Here is a 24,601-nt window from a genome sequence, read left to right as displayed (position 1 = left end):
GATGTTCTTCCCCCCTCTCTCTCAGACCTCGCTCTGATAAACAAAAGAGCGTTAAATTAGAAATTACAGAAAAAAAAATAACACTCCAGTCTGGAACTTTAATTACCTTGAATAATAGATTAAGTTGCCTGTTGCCAACAGGCTGAGGGTTCATCCAAGGATTCCCTCTTGATTGCTATTCTATTTGAAGGACATGATAGTTTTTGTCTTTGCCTGCAGTTTCTGGAAGGCTTTGATTGCATCCTCTTGAGAATTGGCTTTCGGAGAGAGGCAGAGCTCCCCCGTTACCCCCTCCCCCCAAACACTTCTATGTCAACTCATCTTTACTTTATACAAGGAAGTCAGTGACTTCACATGAGGGTTTCTTTTCAAACACACAACAAAATATATTCCAGCTGAACCTACATACACTGCTGGAAATGTATCAACACTTTACTATACTATTATGAAGTATAGTAAATACATGAGCTTTGAAAATGGCATTGGAATGCAAAAGGAGCATGTGTACCACTACTCCCAACCATCACTCTTAACATGCTAACTAAAGTGTGCACGCTAGGAGTTGCGTCTCTCTGTGTCTCTGTGTTGTGTTAATTGTTCCGTTTGTTCTGGAAGTTATAGGCCTACAACTCATTGGTGATGTTGTTGTTCTGTTAAACCCCCTCATCCTCATCGGCCTCCAGGCATGCTGCTCTTACTGCACTTTGTTGTCCACTTTGATGTGAAATTGTTTGATTTTACATGAGGAAAATATGCTTGTGTAATATAGATTGGTGATGATATTTTCTTGCCATGTACAGTTCTGTGTGTGGGGATGTGTGAACGTCTAACTGTTGGAAGCCTCCGATAACAACAACACTCTCCCTCTCATCAATGAACCCCTCTCTCTCTCGTGCCTTGGCATTGCTTTGCTCATTGTTGTGCTTCCAGCTATAATTCTTTGTGTGTATTAAGCACACGTGTTAATGTGGTACTCTCTTGTGCATGTGTTGTACTAGCTTATGATGCCTGCACTCATCCGGTGCCTAGGTTTCTGCCAATTGCTGCACTTGTTATCTATCTGTACCCGTGTGCACTGTGCCTTTGAGCTTTGGGTGTTTGTTTTGCATTTGCTGCATGCTGCTCTGTTTGTAAATAAGTTGCAGATGAGTCGGAGTGGCGGATTTGTGCGGGGCTGCCCTCCATTGTCATGGGACTCTCCCATCACTGCATCACACACACGGCCTGTCTGTCTCAGCCCCTGTCAAGGTGACCCTGTTTCCACTTAGCAACAGATGCACCACCGCATACCACATACCAACTGAAGCATATACCACACATATTAACTGAACTGCAGATGCAAATTATGACACATTGGGGCCATGTATTACATTTGTATTACAGATTATTCAAAGGCTGCTTCTATCTCTTTGCGTGCAGTGCTCCTGAAATGCTGCACTATTTCGATTCACGAGGTCTATACCAGAATACAAATGCTTTAGTACTTGGAGAAGATACCTAGATCAATATAACTTCTTAATTCAGCTCACCAGAAAATGTGCATACATACTTGAGTTTTCCCGATGGAAAACACTAGTATGCGTGCTTATGCCATTTCTCTGCTTCTAGCTTTTGATGTTGTTGAAGTCAGCCCTGTCCATCTCAGCCCAGGTGTTCTCTGGATCTGAAATTGGTGATGAACAGACCAATATGCATGCTCAGTTGAGCATTAAATTGGGTTTGCTGCAATGGAAGCTAATGAGACTGAGGAGAGAATGATCACAGAGGAGATATTTTTGGATAGTTCTCAGAGACAAACAGTTCAAGCTCTGCACAGGATGAAGAAGCCACCTGTCTTTAATTAAAAACGTCAGACATTTTCAGCTCAGTCAGGGTAGTACAGTTGGTGCAGTACAGACTGTGTTTATTCATTTGTATCATCTAGTCATGATAATAATAAGACCTTTACGTTTAGAGGATGTTATTTGACATGACAACTGTGGAAATAACCATAGTAGGAAATTAAAACTCAAAAGTATCTAAAGTTACATAGTTCTTTATCAGATCCCAGACTGCAATTTCCTTGCCTTTGTGTTTGTCAAATATGAACTGCAATATAAAGTTATGAGTCATAAATCACTGAGATCTTTTCATCTTGAACTCCTTGTACACTAGTTGTTGAGAGGAGAGTGCTTCACGTTATTACAGTATGTTCTGTTCTGACATTTCAATGAGAGTTCTCCTCCCACTCCTCCTTTTTGGCTCTCCAGACAGTCGGATGTCAAGCCTTTCATAGATAGGCATCTGGTGCCCATCAACGGATTAACGACCCCTCAACACATGAGGCTGAGGGAGGGCCCTAGACACCAGGCAGCCTGTCAGTCAGTCAGCAAGTCATCCAGATAGATAGCCAGACAGACAGACAGACAGACAGACAGCCAGACAGACAGCCAGATATATATCTAGCTCTATAGGCAAAGAACAAAGGTTATTTTATGTGGAATATAGCTGCAATGTTAGAATACAGTGATGTTTGTTGGTGTTTATTGTGAATTTTCAATGCCAATGCTATGGTCAAGCCAGCAAGCCAGTGAAATGCATTAGGTTGAATATGCTATATCTTAGGTAGACTTAGAACAAACCACAATAGGCAAGGTTATGGTCTTTCAATACATTTTTATTCTCATATTTTTTCCTTGGGGTTATAATTGGATTGACTTTTCAGAAACGACAGAGTAGTAGTATATAGGATTTTGAATAGATGCATTCACATATTTGTATAACCAAGACAGCATCCTCCCCCAAGGACCTGAGTCAAAGATTAACAACTGCATGGTCTTGTAAGTCAATCTAACAAAACTTAATGGCTGGATGATCATGTACAACAGAAAAGGTTGAGTTAATACAGCCACGGGCTCTCTTAAAAATGAGCACACTTAACTCGGTTAAAGGCTGATTAGTGCAACGGAAATGTTCTTGTTTTCTAGGAAACATTTACACTTAAGAGCAGATCATAAAATCTATACTGCCGCAACAAAATCCCATTATCCTCTGAACTGGATGAATGACTATACTGACTATACTAAGGAACATTCACAAACACATCACATAGGCATAAAACCCAGAGACTTAAATCAAATAAAATGACTCTCAACCCCAAGATGTACAATAAGGATTCCTTAGTCGATAATGTCCTGTATTGTATAACTGTGTGCTGCTGTTGTGGTGTGTGCCCCCTGTGTAGCCCTCCTGAGACAGAAGAGTCACCCGTAGGATCCCCCGACCCCCAGCGCCAGGAGTGGTTCGCCCAGTACTTCACTTTCTGACTTTTGCAACTCGAGAGCATGTCAATCATAGGAAATGAAAAATACAAAAAAAATTAACATTATTTAATGATCTCCCACTCCATTTCATTCTGTTGATTACTTCACCGTGAACGGGTTCCTTGTTTGTACAGTGCCGATGAGTATGTTTGACGTTTTATTTTCTGCAGTTTCTAAAGAGTGATGCATATGCTGCTACAGTAAATTGTCCTCTCTCTGTACCTTATTTTAGAATGGCACCATAACGAGAGTTTGTTACAGCCGCATAAGCAATTTTGGTAGAATTAAACTGTTTGTATGGTTGTCTCAACACAGATATAATGATGTCTCACCAATTTTAAAAATAAATTGCATATTTTATATTTATATTATACTATGTATGCTTAACTAATAAATAATTATTGTGACATTTAATCATGATATGTGTGCTGTCTTTGTTTTGGGGCCTTTCAATTTATGAAGGATTTGTACCATAAAGTACTGTACCATAGAATCCCAACTTCAGCAGAAAATATTTAATTATAAGTTGTATGGAGTGTTTGAATGCACTCCATTATGTTTTTGAAATGGTGTTTTACACTGTTTAAGGTCAAAGTATGTACAGGTATTACTGTGTCTGTGTTCAGGTCTGGTTCAGGTGAATTTCTCTGGTCCTGTTGTGGCATGTGGTAGCCTTGTGGCTGTGCACTGCTTTTATTTTGGATTGACCGAGACACTAACAAGTCAGAAAATATAAGGGGTTCCTTCCATAAAAGCCATTTCAGATTATTTTGACCTTCATAAAAAGCACATGTTTTCTATTGAATTATTGTGTATTTAAATGCAGCATTTTATTAATAGTGAGTATTTTAAGACAGTGCTGTGATGTTTCTTCCGTGTTATAGTTTTAAACACCCCTGTGGGAGTACTGAGTGTGTGAATCCAGGGGGAAGTTCCAAAGTTCTCAAAGGTCATGGCTAGAAGGGATCCAGCTTTTGTCAAATTAATGTCAGATTTGACTTTTCGTAGCAGGTTAAAAGACCTTACGCAGCAGGTTAGGATAATTATGTAGCAGGTTCGGAGAATTAGGTTAGGGTTAGCAAAAAAAAAAATATATATATATATATATATATATATATATATATATATACAGTACCAGTCAAAAGATTGGACACACCTACTCATTCAAGGGTTTTTCTTTATTTGTACTATTTTCTACATTGTAGCATAATAGTGAAGACATCAAAACTATGAAATAACACATATGGAATTATGTAGTAACCAAAACAGTGTTAAACAAATCAAAATATATTTTATAGTTTAGATTCTACAAAGTAGCCACCCTTTGCCTTGATGACAGCTTTGCACACTCTTGGCATTCTCTCAACCAGCTTCAAGAGGAATGCTTTTCCAACAGTCTTGAAGGAGTTCCCACATATGCTGAGCACTTGTTGGCTGCTTTTCCTTCACTCTGCGGTCCAACTCATCCCAAACCATCTCAATTGGGTTGAGGTCAGGTGATTGTGGAAGCCAGGTCATCTGATGCAGCACTCCATCACTCTCCTTCTTGGTCAAATAGCCATACACAGCCTGGAGGGGTGTTTTGGGTCATTGTCCTGTTGAAAAACAAATGATAGTTCCACTATGCGCAAACCAGATGGGATGGCGTATCGCTGCAGAATGCTGTGGTAGCCATGCTGGTTCAGTGTGCTTTGAAATCTAAATAAATCACAGACAGTGTCACCAGCAAAGCACCATCACACCTCCTCCTCCATGCTTCACGGTGGGAACCACACATGCGGAGATCATACATTCACCTACTCTGCGTCTCACAAAGACACGGCGGTTGGAAACAAAAATCTCACATTTGGACTCATCAGACCAAAGGGCAGATTTCCACCGGTCTAATGTCTGTTGAGACGTGTCTGTTACTTGAACTCTGTGAAGCATTTATTTGGGCTGCAATTTCTGAGGCTGGTAACTCTAATGAACGTATCCTCTGCAGCAGAGGTAACTCTGGGTCTTCCTTTCCTGTGGCAGTCCTCATGAGAGCCTTGTTTAAAGTTGCATTTGGATTTTGGAATCATGTGTAGCTGTTGTCAAACGTGTTTATTCCTGTAAGCTAATGTTAGCTATTCCTAGCTAAACAACCAGTAGATCTGGGCCCGGTTTCCCAAAAGCATCTTAAAGCTGCAATATGTAACTTTTTGGGCGACCTGACCAAATCCACATAGAAATGGGAGTTATATATCTGTCATTCTCATTGAAAGCAAGTCTTAGAAGCAGTAGATATGTTCTATGTGCGCTGTTTCTATGCTTCCTGTGCTTAAGTTTCGTTTTTGCATTTTTTACTTTCGGTTTTGTAAACCAGCGGGGGACCAGCTTCAAACAGCTGAAAATACAATATTTTTGGTTATGGAAAATAGATTTCACAGCGGTTTAGATGGTACAATAATTCTCTACACTATACTTGCTTGTTTTGTCACATAAACTAAAATTAGGCAAACTATTACAACTTTAGCAACCAGGAAATGGCGGAGTGATTTCTGCATGGTACACCTTGGAAATGAAGCCCTTTATCTACTTCCCCAGAGGCAGATGAACTCATGGATACCATTTGTATCTCTCTGCATCCAGTATGAAGGAAGTTAAGAGGTAGTTTCGCGAGCCAGTGCTAACTAGCAATGCAATGACTGGAGGTCTATGGTATCTACTATTTCACCCCTGTAGATCCATGATGTTGATAGACCTGAGCTGGTAGCTCTGATAGGGCAGGTGTTTGAGGCGTATGTGACAGAGCACCACAGGACTGACATTCTGCAGCTTCTGGAGCTTGATGAAGATGCCCACTACCCAGTGGTCATCAACACGATGATGCTATTCGAAGCCAACAATGGAGGTGGGAGACTACTTCAACGCCTACCCCAGCGAGGGGTCATCAACATCTTCGACAACGCCCTTCACAGAGCCACCAAGATGGTGTCAGTGAACTCTACACAGCAAGGCTGGCACAAGGTCAAACACCACCTGCATACCCAAATCACAGGTAAGAGGCCCTTACCATAGAAATCCTATTAAATTACTAGAGGGGCAATATTATAGACCCTCAAAGTTCCAGAATGGGGTGAAAATGGCAGCCATATTGGTCAGTGCAAAATCCAAACCAGTCTAATTGGAATGAATTGTCGTAGACGCATAATACTGATTTCCCTTGCAGGAAAATACAAGTATGGCATGCAGGGGCGATTTTAGCATGTACATCTTGGTGGGGCAAACAAAAAACAAAATAGTTTTGATGCATGCCAGCAAAGCCACAACACAACACTAAACAATACATTAATTTGACTATAACGGTGACAAACGGTGCCCACAAACTGTTAGGGCCTACATAAAGCTGTCCCAACAGCAGAGTCCCAACACCTTACCACTGCTACATCTGGCTATCAGAGGAGCCTTGTCTGGCAGCGAAACAGTTTATTCAGCCTCATTTACTGCCTTTAAAAAAAACATAGCTGATATGGCTGACTTGCTTAAACAAATGTGGTTTCTACTCACAATTGAGATGTACAAACTATGGCATAAGGGGACAACGAACGGATAAAAGACAATCCGTAATTTCGATTAAGACAGTAATGAGCGAGCGAGGACGAACGTAGTCAATTTAACTATTTATTCAGCACTTTTGAAATGTACAGCGACAGAATTCAGAACATGGGCCGTTCTTACAGTATTCTCCCTGTACACCAAGTCAGATCCGTAGGATAAATAAAGGGGGCATATAAGCAGACAATGAAAGCTCTTACAATATTCGATGATGACATTTCTCTAAAACAGACTATAGGTTAAATGTGCACCACCAAGTCAGAACAGTAGGCTAAGTTATTAGGGGAAAAGGGAGCAAATTATTAGGGTAAGCCACATGGGCTACTAACAGCTTACTACACAACATACACTTAGTATTGCTTTCTTAGCTACAGTATACATATCTCCCTGGCATATTACATCATCTATGCAGCAGCATACAATACCTTTTTGGACTCACCTTGTTGTGCTGTGTTCACTTGAACAGGTGGCAAACAAGGTGGCGCAGAGGTCCTTTGTGGCAAATGTTGTCATTAAAGTCTAGCATTCTCTGGATTTATGGCGCTTTCAAGACAACTGGGAACTCTGAAAAAATAACGTTGAATTATGACGTCAGTAATCTTTAGGTCGGAGCTCTAGAAAGAGGCCAGAGTTCCCGTCTTGGAATTTCGAATTGGATGACCGTTCAAAACGTATTTTCCCAGTCGGAGCTCATTTTGTTCTGCGTTCCCAGTTGTCTTGAACTCACTGAAGTCTGAGATTTCCCAGTTCCGAGTTTCCAGTTGTTTCGAACGCAGAAGAAGTTATGCTGGATTGACAGCATGGCCAATGTTGAATGTTTATCCTTTTAAGCTTGGAAAAGAGACCCTTAAACCCAGACTTGGACCACACACCCACTCCATTATATAGCAGGCTAGTGATTGCTCTACAATGCTTGCAGTTAGCCACTGATTCCTTTCAAACCACTCATTGTTGAATTTGCGATTTCCAACTTGTTGTGTAATGTTTATGGCCGATGAGCACCGATTCGTTTTATCTATAATTTTTCTTAATATGACAAGGATTGAAAAGGATTTGCCGGTAGATTGTCGACTTGATTCATGATGATGACTGCTTGCTTGCAAGCTAAGATTTTGGAAGTATGATGTTGACATGATCAGTCCAATCAAAGCTACGGTACATATAACATGATTTGAGGTAATTTTATCTGTGGCCAATGACCTTCTTGGATGGGCACTTCTAATGTAACTCTACGGCAGCACCCTAGGGGCTTGAATTTTCGAGCTCTCCCCGTAGATTTTGCGGTGACGTTGTGTCCCCATGAGTGACAGAACACTGAGCTAATCACGGCGCAACTAGAGGACATTACCAACCCCTACGCTCCGTATTTTCCACTGGCTGCCCTCCACCACCGAAAGCACTGAGCTAGGCTGAAACACCAGCATTTTGGAGCTGCCTTACTCAAGAAAGCAAAAAAGAGACCATGTTTGTATGCGGCTTTATTAACTCAATTATATATATTTTTTAACATTGTTTGCAAACTGATATGTGACACGTATTAATGCCAAAATAACATGCAAAACAGGCAAGAAATGGCAGGTCGCCACTGATGGCATGTGATATATCAGAAATTGTGTAGTAGAATTATTGTTAATCTAAAATATTGTCATTTAATTATAAACGGGTTGGAACCTAAATTATTTTCCAATTGTTTCGTTCTGAACAGAACCACAATTTTTTTGTTCCGTTCCACTGTTCCGACCAGCAAAATAAAGTTCTGAACCGTTTCGAACCCAAAAGAAGTACAGGTTTATATCGTTTCTTGTGTCTGTCAGACTAGCGCAACCTACACACCTAATTACTTTAGCCATTGTGCACTGCGGTTTGAGGTCTCACCACTACAGAGAGCAGTGTTATAATTAGCCAGAGGATGCGCTTCAAAGGGCTGTTGGTGATGTAGCCATGTGTGTTCTGGTGGGGAATGTTACCGCTACAAGGCAATGTTTAAGGTCAGACCAATATATTGCTCCTCAGGGTATGCTGGGCTGTTTTGTTGCCTACATGTTTTCAACATGTTGCTGGCTCGAAATACAAAGTATGTCTCTCTGTGGAGAGGACCGCTGTATGTGGGCTGCATCTTAAATCTGAGTTGTCTAATCTCATTGAGAACATGGAAAGTGTTTCACATATAAAAGCACTGAAGATGTGGATGGAAAAGGTAAATGCCATTTGAGATGCCAGATGGAGAGAGATTATATGTTCTATGAGTCCATGATAGCATTTGTTGGACTGGAATATTGCATTGGATCCATCATAAAGCCCTATTTTCATTTTATATTCTGTCAGTGCGTGGGATGAAAGAAGAGCAGTGTCACCTATTAAATCAAATCAAAATCAAATCAAATTGTATTTGCCACATGCACCGAATACAACAGGTGTAGACCTTACCGTGAAATGCTTACTCACAAGCAATGTTCCCTCTAATCTTTTTCATCACTGAGCAAATTTCTGGTCTGCTGAGCACAAACTTGAACATTGTGAAAATTCTGTGCAACTTCCGGTGCGTGTTTACTGTGAACACTGAGGCTGTACCTGCTTTAAGTTAGTTTTAACAGTGGTCAAGTAGGCTACTGTTGCTATTTGATCATAATGTAGGCCACCAGAGTGGAGAAAATGCATCTCATAACATTTTGACATGGAAATAGCTGTTCTATCGTTCAGCCTACAGTAGCAGCCAATGTGTGATGTTCAATGTAGGCCTACATTCCATGAGACATGCAGGGCTTGACATTAACCTGTTAGTCCACTTGTGACTGAAAATGTTGTTGTTTGTTTGATACAAGAAACAACTTTACAAAATAAAATGCATAATTATTCACATACCATTATTACACAGAATCAGACAAGTTATGCTACCCTCTGCCTATTGGCTACTTAGCTTATTCAAGCCTATCTCAAAATACAACACTGCCCCTTTAAGACAAAAAAAAGCTCTTTACCTGACTCACTTTTCAAAGATGTCTAGAAATGTACACATTTTGTGCTCTTGTAGGAAGCAATCACTCCCCTATTGCTGACTACAAATTATATATAACTGGGCTGATAACTCACTAACTAGCAAAGGATATGAACAAATGTACAAATGTGCACACGTCGCTACACGTTGCAACATGTAGCTCTCGCTTTGATCTCAAAACAAGCGCATCTAATCACGACCGCTCATGCTGTAAAAACAGTCCAGTTCAAAGTGAATGGCACAGATCCATATACGGCAATGGTCTATTTGCATATAGGCTACTGCAGCTCTGATTGGTTATGGCGCACCGGTCTGTGTAGAGTACGGGCCTGAGTCGTGCCTGTCAATGCAATAGAATCCTACTCCGATGCGTTCTGCCTACAAAAAAATATCTTGCATAGTTCGTTTTGGTTTCGGTATGTTGCATTGAAAGTGGCTAATATTGTGTTGATTCGATCACAATTTCCACAGTAAAGGGAAACGTTGATAGTGTTAACTAACATTTACATTTTAGTCATTTAGCAGACGCTCTTATCCAGAGCGACTTACAGGAGCAATTAGGGTTAAGTGCCTTGCTTAAGGGCACATCGACAGATTTTTCACCTAGTCGGCTCGGGGATTAGAACCAGCGACCTTTCGGTTACTGGCACAACGCTCTTACCCACTAAGCTACCTGCCGCCCCAACGTGGAAAACTCTAGAAAGTTTAATCTCGTGCTTCTCTGTGCGGGCTGATATTTGTTCTGCGTGGCAGTCCCTGGGAGCTGCGTGCCCGCGCACGAGCGCATCTTAGGGGGAACATTGCTTACAAGCCCTTAACCAACCATTTTTTTAGGTGAATAAGCAAATATTTGCATAAAAAAAGAAAAGTAAAATAAACTAAATTTAAAAAAAATATGTAACACAATAAAATAACAGTAATGAGGCTATATACAGGGTGTACCGGTACCGAGTCAATGTGCAGGGGTACAGGTTAGTCAAGGTAATTGAGGTAATATGTACATGTGGGTAGGGGTAAAGTGACTATGCATAGATAATAAACAGAGAGTAGCAGCATCGTAAAAAAGTGGGTCAATGCAAATAGTCCGGGTAGCCATTTGATTAACTGTTTAGCAGTCTTATGGTTTGGGGTGATAAGCTGTTAAGGAGCCTTTTGGACCTAGACTTGGCGCTCCGGTACTGCTTGTCATGTGGTAGCAGAGAGAACAGTCTATGACTTGGGTGGCTGGAGTATTTGACCATTTTTAGGGCCTTCCTCTGACACTGCCTTGTATAGAGGTCCTTGATGGCAGGAAGCTTGGCCCCAGTAATGTACTGGGCCGTACGCAACACCCTCTGTAGTGCCTTGCGGTCGGATGCCGAGCTGTTGCCATACCAAGCGGTGATGCAACCAGTCAGGATGCTCTCGAATGTGCAGCTGTATAACTTTTTGAGGATCTGGGGACCCATGCCAAATCTTTTCAGTCTCCTGAGGGGGAATGTATGCACGCATGACTGTAAGTCGCTTTGGATAAAAGCGTCTGCTAAATGGCTTATTATTATAATAGGCGTTGTCGTGCCCTCTTCACGACTGTCTTGGTGTGTTTGGACCATGATAGTTTGTTGGTGATGTGGACACCAAGGAACTTGAAACTCTCAAATCGCTCCACTACAGCCCTGTCGATGTGAATCAGTTCCTTTGTCTTGCTCACGTTGAGGGAGAGGTTGTTGTCCTGGCACCACACTGCCAGGTCTCTGACCTCCTCCCTATAAGCTGTCTCATCGTTGTTGGTGATCAGGCCTACCACCATTGTGTCGTCAGCAAACTTAATGATGGTTTTGGAGTCATGCATGGCCATGCAGTCATGGGTGAACAGGGAATACAGGTGGGGACTATGCACTCACCCCTGAGGGGCCCCCGTGTTGAGGTGTAGCAGATGTGTTGTTAATTACCCTTACCACCTGGAGGCGGCCCATCAGGAAGTCCAGGATCCAGTTGCAGAGGGAGGTGTTTAGTCCCAGGGTCCTTAGCTTAGTGATGAGCTTTGAGGGCACTATGGTGTTGAAGGCTGAGCTGTAGTCAACGAACAGCATTCTCACGTATAATATAATAATAATATAATATGCCATTTAGCAGATGCTTTTATCCAAAGCGACTTACAGTCACGTGTGCATACATTTTTAGGTATGGGTGGTCCCGGGGATCGAACCCATTACCCTGGCGTTACAAGCGCCATGCTCTACTAATTGAGCTACAGAGGTGGGAAAGGGCAGTGTGGAGTGCAATAGAGATTGCGTCATCTGTGGATCTGTTGGGGCAGTATGCGAGTTGTAGTGGGTCTAGGGTTTCTGGGATGATGGTGTTGATGTGAGCCATGAGCAGCTTTTCAAAGCACTTCATGGCTACAGACGTGACTGCCACGGGCGGTAGTCATTTATGCAGGTTACCTTGGCGTTCTTGGGCACAGGGACTATGGTGGTCTGCTTGAAACTTGTAGGTATTACAGACTTGGTCAGGGAGAGGTTGAAAATGTCAGTGAAGACATTTGCCAGTTGGTCAGCGTATGCTCTGAGTACGTGTCCTGGTAATCCGTCTGGCCCTGCGGCCTTGTGAACGTTGACCTGTTTAAAGGTCTTACTCACATCGGCTACGGAGAGCGTGATTACACTGACAGTGTCTGCAGGTCAACAGATATATCAGGAAAATAGACTTCACAAGTCTCGTGTGGACTCACAGTGGTCACTGCTTAGGCCTAAAGCCTGTCGCATGCTTCCCAGTCAAAACAGTTCACTCATATATTAGTCGAAGTTCAGTAGCCGAAGTCTACGCCCCTTTGTTGATGATTGGTCAACGGTACTAACTCCTAGTAGGAGTAGGACATATGGACAGGATTCTTCTATGAAATGTTTGTTGTCATTCAATGAGAGACGACTACTTTTCATGCACATTTTTTCACTTGAGAAATACTGCACCAAACATCTTAGTTAGATGTAAAATTCCGTGACTAAGACCTCCTTGGCAAAAACGTCAAAATTAATGACAGATTTCTTGATTTATTTTAGATTAATTCAGTCTATTTTTAGAATAGACTGGCTATGTTGTTGCTACGGCGTCTCAATAGGGACAAACAGTAATATTTTTATTTTTAAGCAAAGGTCTTTTAAGGGAGTATGCGAGGCACAGACATTCGCTTCGCCTAGCCAAGTTCTGCTAGGAGCAAACCGAACCTTTTATGCGGGTGCTTTTAAGCTAGCTATTAAAATAAAAGAGGGCTAGGTACTTTTATCCAATGAAAATCAATACTGTAGGCTACTTAACAGATGTACAGTAAGGCAACAACTTGTGCTGATGTTTAGGCCAAGCATTTTAACATTTTTCTATGTAGTGTGTTTTATTTGACTCTTGCAAGATGCATGCACTCTCCTCAATACAAGAGTGGGTAGAGATCCCCATCTGGTGGTATATATTGAGCATGACAAGTAATGCTGAGCTTTTCATTTCCAAGAATGTTGGTGCAGTTGTGTTAGCAATTCTGATTTTAAAGTCTAGTCCAGTGCTCCTTGGTCTATTTGATGACCATGACCTTAACCTTCTCTGCTGAATGTGTCATCAAGCCTCAGGTCTTCCTGTGTGTCCAGAGCTCACCGGGGAGAACATCCTTAAGTCTCGAGACATGGGTCACTTCCTGTCCGTCACAGGCACGGTCATCCGCACCAGTGTGGTCAAGGTCCTGGAGTACGAGAGGGACTGTGCTCTAAATGCCGTCACGTGTTCTCCCTGCAGGGTAACTTTGAGCAGTTCTACATCTGCAAGCACAAATTGTAAGCCTATATTTGATCAGACTGCAGCCCCTCTTTCCCTGCTGATTTATGTGCCCAGGCTCAGAGGCTGTCTGTGGGCAGTATTTCTCGCTCCATGGTGGTCATTCTGGAGGATGATCTGGTAGACAGCTGTAAATCAGGTAACACTGGTCACTATGACATCACTTCCCACTGGGCACAGATGTCAATTCAACGTCTATTCCACGTTGGTTCAATGTAATTTGATTCAACCAGTGTGCCCAGTGGGTTGTTACTATGATGTAATATTACAGTTGAAGTTTATATTGGAAATGACATCACAGTGGGAATTGTTACATAAAGGATATTGTCATATTATGGGATAAAAAAATATATATATTTATTTTGCAGAGGTGACATCATTATGTTGCTAGGTAGATTGTGACATCACTGAGTATTGGAATTCCACAGTGTGATGTGTGACCAATGATGTCATAATACTGTATGATGTTTGGATGTTACATTGTGGTGTCATTTTGTGCATGATAACATCACAATACTGTATGATTGGCTTTCACCCAAGATGAAGTCACAGTAGATGAATAGGAATGTTTTTAAAGGGATTAGTGACATCACAATGAATGTTGGGCTGAGTTTCTATTATCTCACTATTGTGATCAAAAGAAGTAAGGAGATGATGTCGCAGTGCATGGAGTAGTTTCTCAGCGACGGAAGCACCTGTACGAGGGCGCACGTTGTGAACTGGATCTGGTGTTGAAAGCCAAGTTTCTTGAACTGAACAATAAGCAGACCGTGGCAGCTCTGGTCCAAGAGGACATGCAGAAATGCAGAAGGAGTTTGACTAGTTCTGAGATAATTGCAAACATGACCCTATAGCTGGTATATAAAAACTAACCTAACTAACTTCCATTAAAACTGTTGCCATATAGATTTAGATACTACTTTTCAATTTATTTAATAGTCATTATTACTTGATAAATACTATGAGATGAGATGGAGATTAAGTGCTTATGGAATTTGATTGGTGTTCTTTTTCCATTTTCTCTCCGAAGGCAGGAACCAGAATCTCATGAGTCTGTGCCCACAGGTGTTTGGAATGTACGTAGTTAAGTTAGCTGTTGCCATGGTGTTAGCCGGTGGGGTGCAAAGAATAGATCCTTCTGGAACAAAGGTAAGAGGCATCGATCCTTGTTCTAAACGTGGGCCAATTTCTCTCACATATCTTATATACTGCAAATAACGGTGTCCATGTTAATATCTGATTCTAGATCTGTAATTTCGTCCTTGTTTAAGTGAGTCTCATCTTCTGCTGGTGGGACGTTTCTGAAGTACGCTGCTAAAATCACTCCCCACTCAGTCCTCACTGCTGGTATCTGCTCCACTACCAAAGGTCTGTCTGCCCTCTGCTGGTGCATCTGATACAGTGCACTTTGCTTAGAAGAATCCATGAAATAACCACTTATAGTAGTAAAAAATGTAGTGTGTGTTGTGTGGCAGCTGTGAAGGACTCTGGGGAGTGGCATCTAGAGGCAGGAGCTCTGGTGCTGTCTGACGGGGGCCTGTGTTGTATTGATAAGTTCAACAGCATCAAAGAGCACGACCGCACCAGTCTCCACGAAGCCATGGAGCAGCAGACCATCAGTGGGGCAAAGGCATTGTAAAGAAAATACCGTTTTTATATGTATATAGTCATAATATAATTCCAGAGAGCGGTTCTATAAAGCCTCTTGCTGTAGTGTATCTTGCACTCGAAGTTGGTCTTTACTTCTGTTGTGGGTTGAGAGTAAGACATATCGAACATGATAATGTCAGTAAAAAGATAATGACATAATGACACACATAATGCACCTTCATTGACTTTGTGTGGTCTATTTCCCTCTATCCTGCCCAGCATGGTGTGTAAACTGAACACCAGGACAACCATCTTGGCTGCCACCAACCCAAGGGTTAGTATGACCCCAACGTGCCTGTGTCGGTCAACGTGGCCCTTGCCAGCCCCCTGCTCAGCCGTTTTGACCTGGTCCTGGTCCTGGTCCTGGTCCTACTGGATAATAGAGACTGATTCAGACCTGGAAAACCAGGTGGTGGCCTCTCTGGCCAATTAATGACATGGATCGATCAGTTGAAGTAGAGAACAGGGAAAAAAGTATTTGATCCCCTGCTGATTTTGTACGTTTGCCCACTGACAAAGACATGATCAGTCTATAATTTTAATGGTAGGTTTATTTGAACAGTGAGAGACATAATAACGACAAAAAAATCCAGAAAAACGCATGTCAAAAATGTTATAAATTGATTTGCATTTTAATGAGGGAAATAAGTATTTGACCCCCTCTCAGTCAGAAAGATTTCTGGCTCCCAGGTGTCTTTTATACAGGTAACGAGCTGAGATTAGGAGCACACTCTTAAAGGGAGTGCTCCTAATCTCAGCTTGTTACCTGTATAAAAGACACCTGTCCACAGACAGTAACAACCTACGGAATGAAGGACTGAAATCCTGCAGCGCCCGCAAGGTCCCCCTGCTCAAGAAAGCACATATACAGGCCTGTCTGAAGTTTGCCAATGAACATCTGAATGATTCAGAGGAGAACTGGGTGAAAGTGTTGTGGTCAGATGAGACCAAAATCGAGCTCTTTGGAATCAACTCAACTCGCCGTGTTTGGAGGAGGAGGAATGCTGCCTATGACCCCAAGAACACCATCCCCACCGTCAAACATGGAGGTGGAAACATTATGCTTTGGGGGTGTTTTTCTGCTAAGGGGAGAGGACAACTTCACCGCATCAAAGGGACGATGGACAGGGCCATGTACCGTCAAATCTTGGGTGAGAACCTCCTTCCCTCATCCAGGGCATTGAAAATGGGTCGTGGATGGGTATTCCAGCATGACAATGACCCAAAACACACAGCCAAGGCAACAAAGGAGTGGCTCAAGAAGAAGCACATTAAGGTCCTGGAGTGGCCTAGCCAGTCTCCAGACCTTAATCCCATAGAAAATCTGTGGAGGGAGCTGAAGGTTCGAGTTGCCAAACGTCAGCCTCGAAACCTTAATGACTTGGAGAAGATCTGCAAAGAGGAGTGGGACAAAATCCCTCCTGAGATGTGTGCAAATCTGGTGACCAACTACAAGAAACATCTGACCTCTGTGATTGCCAACAAGGGTTTTGCCACCAAGTACTAAATCATGTTTTGCAGAGGGGTCAAATACTTATTTCCCTCATTGAAATGCAAATCAATTTATAACATTTTTGACATGCGTTTTTCTGGATTTTTGTTGTTGTTATTCTGTCTCTCACTGTTCAAATAAACCTACCATTAAAATTATAGACTGATCATGTCTTTGTCAGTTGGCAACCGTACAAAATCAGCAGGGGATCAAATACTTTTTTCCCTCACTGTAAAACCAGCTCTCTAGAAGTGGAGTGTAATAGCACTGCTCTTAGTGCCTGAGATATCTACCAATTACAGAGGTCATTTGAGGAATCAGTGGGATATGATATCGCTAAGTTAAGCTACGCTGCAAACGAGACTTGAGACCTGCTCTGGTCTCTCTCCCCCGAAAGCCAGCAGTTGATGATTTGCATAATAGGAAGAGCTATGTTGAATAAAAGTCATGTATATTCTCTATGTCATCTCCCCAGTTTAATCAGTGTTCTGTGTCATTATCAAGACGACCACTCAGAGCTGTGGTTACTGAAGGCTGGGTCCTACTCATTTGGGCAAAATGTAGTAAAATGTTTTGCAACAGAAAACAATTCTTAATGAACAAGTTCAGATAGTCCCTTTCTGTTTCAGTCCTTCTGTCTGGTGACTAATAAATGCGACCCTGATAATGTTAACCCTTTCATCTGCCCTCCAGGAGCTCCCAGCCAGTCAGAGGAGTCTCTGTGGAGCATGGAGAAGATGAAGGCCTATTTCTGCCTGATCAAGGGGCTGCAGCCGCGGGTGTCTGAGGAGGTCAACTCCATTCTGTCCCGCTACTACCAGCTGCAGAAGCATAGCAACAGAAGGAACGCAGCCCGCACCACCAACCACATGCTGGAGAGTCTCAGCCGCCTCGCAGAGGGTGGGACAACATCTTACATCCCAAATATAATATAATTCCTTTCCTTCTGCACTCCATTAGGTTTAGTTGATTTACTAAGGTGTTTAGTATTTACTGAAACGGTAATAATTAATATTTATGATCATATTTATTATGTGAATGTTTTATGCTATAGTTGTTGATATGTGATCAAGCAGCTTATTAAGTTTCTCTTGGTCCTTGCAGCACATGCCAGGTTGATGTTTCGAGACACTGTCACTGTGGAGGATGCTGTTGTCGTGGTCTCTGTCACGGAGTGCACTATGCAGGTAGGAAACCTTACTTTATATGACGTTACATTTTACAATTACATTGAATGTATATGGTAATGTCTTTAGCCCAACATGACTTAATACACTTCATGACATGCATCACATGAAATGGAAATGGAAGTGTCAGGGAGAATTGTTGTGTGTGTGTGTGCCTTAGGGGGGCGCTCTCCTGGGAGATGTAAATGCGCTGCACATGTAGTTTCCTGACAACCCCAGTCAGCAGTACCAGACACAGTGTCAGATTGTTCTGGAGGGACTCCAGCTGCCACACATCCTCAACAAGGAGATGGACAGGCTCTCAAGGTGAGACTATGAGCACAAGTTATAGTTGTGAAAACTCAAAGGACAATGTTTTGTGGTGTATGAACCTATGCAGAACCAGAAAAATGAGAAACTCTTGTTTTAATACATTCCGGAAGGTATCGTGTTGAACACCATCAGAATGCTGATACTGTGTTTGTAGAGAGTGCAACCTGTCAAGAGAATGAAATGCCCAGGCTAAGCCCACTCCTTCCAAACTACACTGAACAAAAATATAAAGGCAACATGTAACAATTTCAAGGATTTTACTGAGTTACAGTTCATATAAGGAAATCCGTCAATTGAAATAAATAAATTAGGCCCTAATCTATGGATTTCACATGACTGGGAATACAGATATGTATCTGTTGGTCACTGATACCTTAAAAAAAGGTAGGGGCGTGGATCAGAAAACCAGTCAGTATCTGGTGTGACCACCATTTGCCTCATGCAGTGCGACACATCTCCTTCGCATAGAGTTGATCAGGCTGTTGATTGTGGCCTGTGTAATGTTGTCCCACTCCTCTTCAATGGCTGTGCACAGTTGCTGGATATTAGCGGGAACTGGAACACGCTGTCGTACACTTCGATCCAGAGCATCCCAAAAATGCTAAATGGGTGACATATCTGTTTAATCTGCAGGCCATGGATTAATTGGGAAATTTTCAGCTTCCATGAATTGTGTACAGATCCTTGGAACATGGGGCCATGCATTATCATGCTGAAACATGAGGTGATGGCAGCGAATGAATGGTACGACAATGGGCCTCAGGATCTCGTCACGGTATCTCTGTGCATTCAAATTGCCATCGCTAAAATACAATTGTGTTCGTTGTCTGTAGCTTATGCCTGCCCATACCATAACCCCACTGCCTCCATGGGGCACTCTGTTCACAACGTTTACATCAGCAAACCGCTCACCCACACAACGCCATACACACTGCCTGCTACCTGCCCGGTACAGTTGAAACCGGGATTAATCCGTGAAGATCACACTTCTTCAGCATGCCAGTGGCCATCGAAGGTGAGCATTTGCCCACTGAAGTCGGTTACGGCGCCGAACTGCAGTCAGGTCAAGACCCTGGTGAGGATGACGAGCACGCAGATGAGCTTCCCTGGGACAGTTTCTGACAGTTTGTGCAGAAATTCTTTGGTTGTGAAAATCCACAGTTTCATCAGCTGTCCGGGTGGCTGGTCTCAGACAATCCTGCAGGTGAAGAAGCCAGATGTTGAGGTCCTGGGCTGGCATGGTTACACCTGGTCTGCCGTTGTGAGGCCGGTTGGAAGTACTGCCAAAATCTCTAAAATGTATGGTAGAAAAATGAACATTAAATTCTCTGGCAACAGCTTTGGTGAACATTCCTGCACTCAGCATGCCAATTGCACTCTCAAAACATGAGACATCTGTGGCATTGTGTTGTGTGACAAAACTGTACATTTTAGAGTGGCCTTTTATGCTGTTTAATCAGATTATTGATATGCCACACCTGTCAGGTGGATGGATTATCTTGGCAAAGGACAAATGCTCACTAACAGGGATGTAAACAAATTTGTGCACAAAATCTGAGAGAAAGAAGCTTTTTGTGCGTATGGAACATTTCTGGGATATTTTATTTCAGCTCATGAAACACTTTACATGTTGCGTTCATATTTTTGTTCAGTATAAATCCCTTTTATAACATCTCCCCCACCAACATATTATCTCTAAACCCTAGCCCAGTGAAAATACTGAATACAATTCTCTGTGAAGGAGTAAGACTTCCCTCTCATATACAGTGAGTCATTGTGCTTTCTTCAGGCTGCAGAATAATGGGCCATGCTCCCCTAAAGTAGAACAGAAAAAAGGTGTCTGAGAAGCTGCGAGACAAATGGCTCAGAGAGATGACTAATGTTCCCCTGCAGGGAGAGGAAGCTGTGGGAGGAGGCAGCACCAGCAGATACCTCATAGACCATGTAGAGCAGGCCTTCTCCACAGACTCCCTGCCCTCCCACAGCACACCTCGAGCAGGGAAGAAACGGAACTCAAAGAAGAACAATGTCCCTTATAACCTTCCGTCTGGAGACCAGGACACCTCTGATACTGTGGGGGCACGGGGAGAAGAACTGCACTCTTAAGTGCACAGGGTTCACATTTAAACCTCTCTGCCCTTATCCTGACAGCTCAGACGTTCACACAGAGAATAGAGGTACACATAGCAAGGCAAACCCACAGAACAGAGACAATCATAACGCAGCTTCTTCACGACAGAGAAAGAGAGAACAGAAAAGGAAAAGGGTGATAAACAGTTTTACAAAGACAGGCCAGCAGAGGGCAGCAGTGCAGCCAAGAAGCTGAGGCTGAGGGTTCAGTCTGAGGAGAATGACTTTCCCACTGAGGTGCCATGTGACCTGAGGTTAGTGGTCCCAGGGCAGAGGGAGGTGGTGGTGGGGGGGGGATCATGGGGCAGAGCAGAAACGCCAGCAGCTGCTGAGTAGACCGAGCGGTTAGGCTCTAGGTAAGAACAGAACTACATCAACAACCCGCACAGAGCCACCACCACCCCCACTACAGCCAGACCACCCAAAGCCCACTGTGGCGGCTTCTACCCTGGCCAAACTCTCCAGGTTCTCCTTCACAACCACAAAGGACCAGGAAGTTAAAACCCCAAAAACAACTCCTACGTCAGGGGCTCAGGTAACCTCCTCCATAGAGCGTAAAGCAGGGCACCAGGACACAAGGACACAAGCTATCACCAGCATACAGCAAAGGATAGGATAGGGACGCAAGCTAAAGCCACTACAGAGGATAAGACAAGGGAGTGGCAAGGGTTAGTGGAGGCAAAGACTTACAGACAGTTAACAGTAAGGTCCAGACCCCTGCTGGAGATTCTGCTGGCAACCCTAAAAAGAGGAAGTGTTTTGAGCTGGGCTCTAAAGGTCCTTTCTCAGGCTTCTCTATGTTCAGCTCCTCCATCTTCGATTATGATGATCTGGATGTGGACTGGGACGAGGAGTCAGGGAAAAAAGCAAAAATGTAACAGTGACACGATATGTTTGAAACAGTGTGGTGTACAGAATATTATTTGTGACTTCTCACCGTGTGAACATGCATGTGTGTGTGTTGTATTTTCACAAATTTATATAAATATGCAGATCAGTGTTTGATAATGAGATTCATTATTGACTTGATGTCGTGCTGCTGGCTATTGATCAGGAACTATGCCATAGATACAATCTTGTGAATATGTTTATTCTCTAAATGAAACCTATCTTGTACAAAGCCTATGGTCTTGTGTCACAATAGCTGAAATAATGCTGTTATATGAGGTAGTAAAACTTAAATATGACTAATTTGTTCACATGAGGCTGCAAATGGCACATTTTCATCATGGAATGGGCAAGATCACACCCTCCATGAAAATTTGCAATATTGCTGTAGGCAGAAGTTATGTTCATTCAAAGTCATAAAAAGCAGGCACAAGTCAATATGGGTGATAACTGACTGGGCCCTACATTTTCCTAAAGCTGTCTATTATGATTATGATGTGGTATGTAATGGTTTCATCTTCTAAACCACTTCCAGAAAGCAGAGCACCAAAGGGAGGATGGCTGTTGTCGTGACTACGTGGATGGCATTCCATAGGGAAGCTTCATGAAAGGTTCTCAGAAAAAGCTAATGGGATCAGAGGAAGTCTGGAAGATGTGTTGGCTGGGTTCAGGCAAGGACACTAATAGTATCAATCCATCACTTCTCATAAGTAACATTTAAGAAGATGGAAACAAATAAACCAAATCTACCTAGGAACTACAAACCAAAGAGGCTGTACGAACCTGAGCCCTTCACGTATGGAGATGCACTGCAGACTGTGACCAGGACTGAGGATACGAAGACGCAGGACGCAGACGCAGGAATTAACAAGGTCAAGGTTTACTCAAACAATGAAAAAGAGAATGAACAAAGATCGAGTACATGACATGAAGCAAAACAAATACACACAACATCCTACAGAACAGTCCAGGGCTAAATAGGGGTAGTGATGAGATGAGGTGCAGGTGCGCTGGAGGTGATTAGGGTGTCAGTTTCTTGCAGGGTAGGCGGAGAGGGAGGTTTTTTTGTGGACAGCCAGACACGATCCCCAGGCTGGAATATAGGGGCCTCACTACGGTGGCGGTCGGCTTGGTCCTTCTGCCGACAAATGGCTCTCTGGAGATGGACATGGGCGGCGTCCCAGACCTGTCCGGCCCTGGGTGTCCAAGGGGCCAGGGCCAGCTGGTACCCCAGGACACACTGGAAGGGAGTGAGCCCTGTGGAGGAGTGAACGAGGGAGTTCTGGGCATATTCTGCCCAGGGAAGAAACCTCGCCCACTCACCCTGCCGGTCCTGACAGTGGCAACGAAGAAACCTCCCCAGCTCCTGGTTCATGCGCTCCACCTGCCCATTCGACTGAGGCCTATACCCGGAAGTGAGGCTGGCCGTGGCCCCGATCTTCTCCAGGAAAGCCTTCCACACTTGGGAGGTGAATTGGGGGCCACGGTCCGAGACAATGTCCTCCGGCAGTCCATAATGCCGGAAGACCTGTTGAAACAGGACCTCAGTGACCTGGAGAGCAGAAGGAAGACCAGTTAGTGGCAAAAGACAGCATGATTTGGAGAACCGATCTACGACCACCATGACTGTGGTGAAGCCGTCAGAACGTGGAAGGTCGGTGACAAAGTCTATGGACAGGTGTGACCAAGGTCGCTGAGGCACTGGGAGAGGAACTAGTTTGCCTGCCGGGGCGTTCCGAGTTGTCTTCATTTGGGCACATATGGAACAGGAGTTGACATAGTGGGACACATCAGAAGCCAAGGTGGGCCACCAGTACTTTTGTGCTAGAGAATGCAGGGTGCGCGTAATACCGGAGTGCCCTGCTGTATGGGTGGTGTGCGCCCAGATCAGCAGGCGGTCCCGGACACTGGTGGGTACATACACGCGCCCAGGAGGGGCGTTGGCAGGCGCCGGGTCCTCCTGAGCCGCCAGGCGGCTGTCTTCGTCCACATCCCAAACGACAGGTGCAACAATGAGAGACGAAGGCAGGATAGATAGAGTACATGACACGAAGCAAAACAATCACACACAACATCCTACAGAACAGTCCAGGGCTAAATAGGGGTAGTGATGAGATGATGAGGTGCAGGTGCACTGGAGGTGATTAAGGTGCGTTGGGTTTCCATTCCGGTGTTGCCGAGGTGGTGCGCTCAGACCGGTGGCTCAGTAGACCGGCGAATCAGAGCACCGGAGGGGAGCAACGGGAGGAGATGTGACACAGACATTACAGTCATATCGACCCAACTTACTGAAGCATCTCTTTTGTTCTAGTTGGTGTAGGTCAGACTGCTCAATGTCGGCCAGACAGTCCCCAGTGAGGCAATGTGATGGTGATGTTAATGGAGGAAGGTCAGAGGTGGGTGACAACAGGAGGTAAGATGAGGAGTTAATGGATCCTAACTTCCTGCAGATGAAGCAGCAGCCTCATCAATAATGAAGAGACATTGATTAGCCATCCGCCTTTCTGTCTCAATACTAGCACATACCTCACCCAATCACTACATGATGTCAGCCTTGTCTGGTTTTCCAGCAGTTTTACTCTGATTTTGAGGAGCATTGTATTTCTCATTTGTCCTCTAAGATGTGTGTCTGAGGTTCTTCTAATCTCAGTTCAAAGGATTGAATGTTCTTGTCAGAATACTCTTGGCACAGGTATAATATGTCATGTGAAGTGCTCATAATATTCATGGTTTTTAAGAGCTGTACTTTGAGAATTTGCAGTTTGACATATAATACTTACTTTTACAATACAATTAGCTATACCTATTCAAATTAGAAGAGGTGAAAGATGAATTGTATTATTTATTGCAATGGATAATCTATTGCATCATTTACATAACTCCATAGTGTACATAGTGCTAATGTGGGACTTATTAGACACAGTGTTAGTTCCTCTCAGCAGGTTTTGGCAGTCTGAACAGCTGACGGAGTTGCTTTGTGCCAAATGCACGTGTTGGTACTCTCATATGTAGTGGTCTTTGTTCAATTCAACAGACTGTTTTGCTTTTGTCCTCAGTTTATTCTTTGTGGCTGAGATTGGTGTTATTCCTCAGGGTTTGTCTTTGAATTTGGAGGATCATCTTTTAGGGTAAGCCTGGTCCACCTTTCGTTTTAGAACTTCTCAACTGCTTGGGGAAATTGTCTTTATCTAATATTTTAGGACCATACTGTATCATAATCATGACTGATATCGGCTTCCTTTCATTCCTATAAGAATGCATC

General features: G+C 43.3%; 1 protein-coding gene and 1 pseudogene across 7 annotated transcripts in view; both read left to right on the top strand.

Annotated features, from left to right (window-relative positions):
- LOC121548950 (protein FAM184A-like) overlaps nucleotides 1-3,716 on the top strand; it is a 168,131-nt gene extending 164,415 nt beyond the window's left edge. For 3 of the 7 annotated variants that reach the window (XM_041860631.2, XM_041860632.2, XM_041860630.2), the window contains one exon: nucleotides 3,224-3,716. In XM_041860631.2, coding sequence (XP_041716565.1) covers nucleotides 3,224-3,305 — 82 coding nt within the window. In that variant the 3' untranslated portion in view covers nucleotides 3,306-3,716. Of the gene's footprint in view, nucleotides 1-1,139; nucleotides 1,249-3,223 lie in introns of those variants that run through there. The other 4 variants (XM_041860635.2, XM_041860634.2, XM_041860636.2 and 1 more) reach the window with 4 other exon arrangements.
- A 2,096-nt stretch (nucleotides 3,717-5,812) lies between these two features.
- LOC121548747 lies at nucleotides 5,813-20,165 on the top strand (annotated as a pseudogene).
- Nucleotides 20,166-24,601: the final 4,436 nt, after the last annotated feature.

Source organism: Coregonus clupeaformis, chromosome 33 (assembly GCF_020615455.1).
Source record: "Coregonus clupeaformis isolate EN_2021a chromosome 33, ASM2061545v1, whole genome shotgun sequence".
Lineage (NCBI taxonomy): Eukaryota > Metazoa > Chordata > Actinopteri > Salmoniformes > Salmonidae > Coregonus > Coregonus clupeaformis.
The sequence above is the reverse complement of the archived record's forward strand: the minus strand, read 5'-3'. Positions and strand labels throughout refer to the sequence as shown.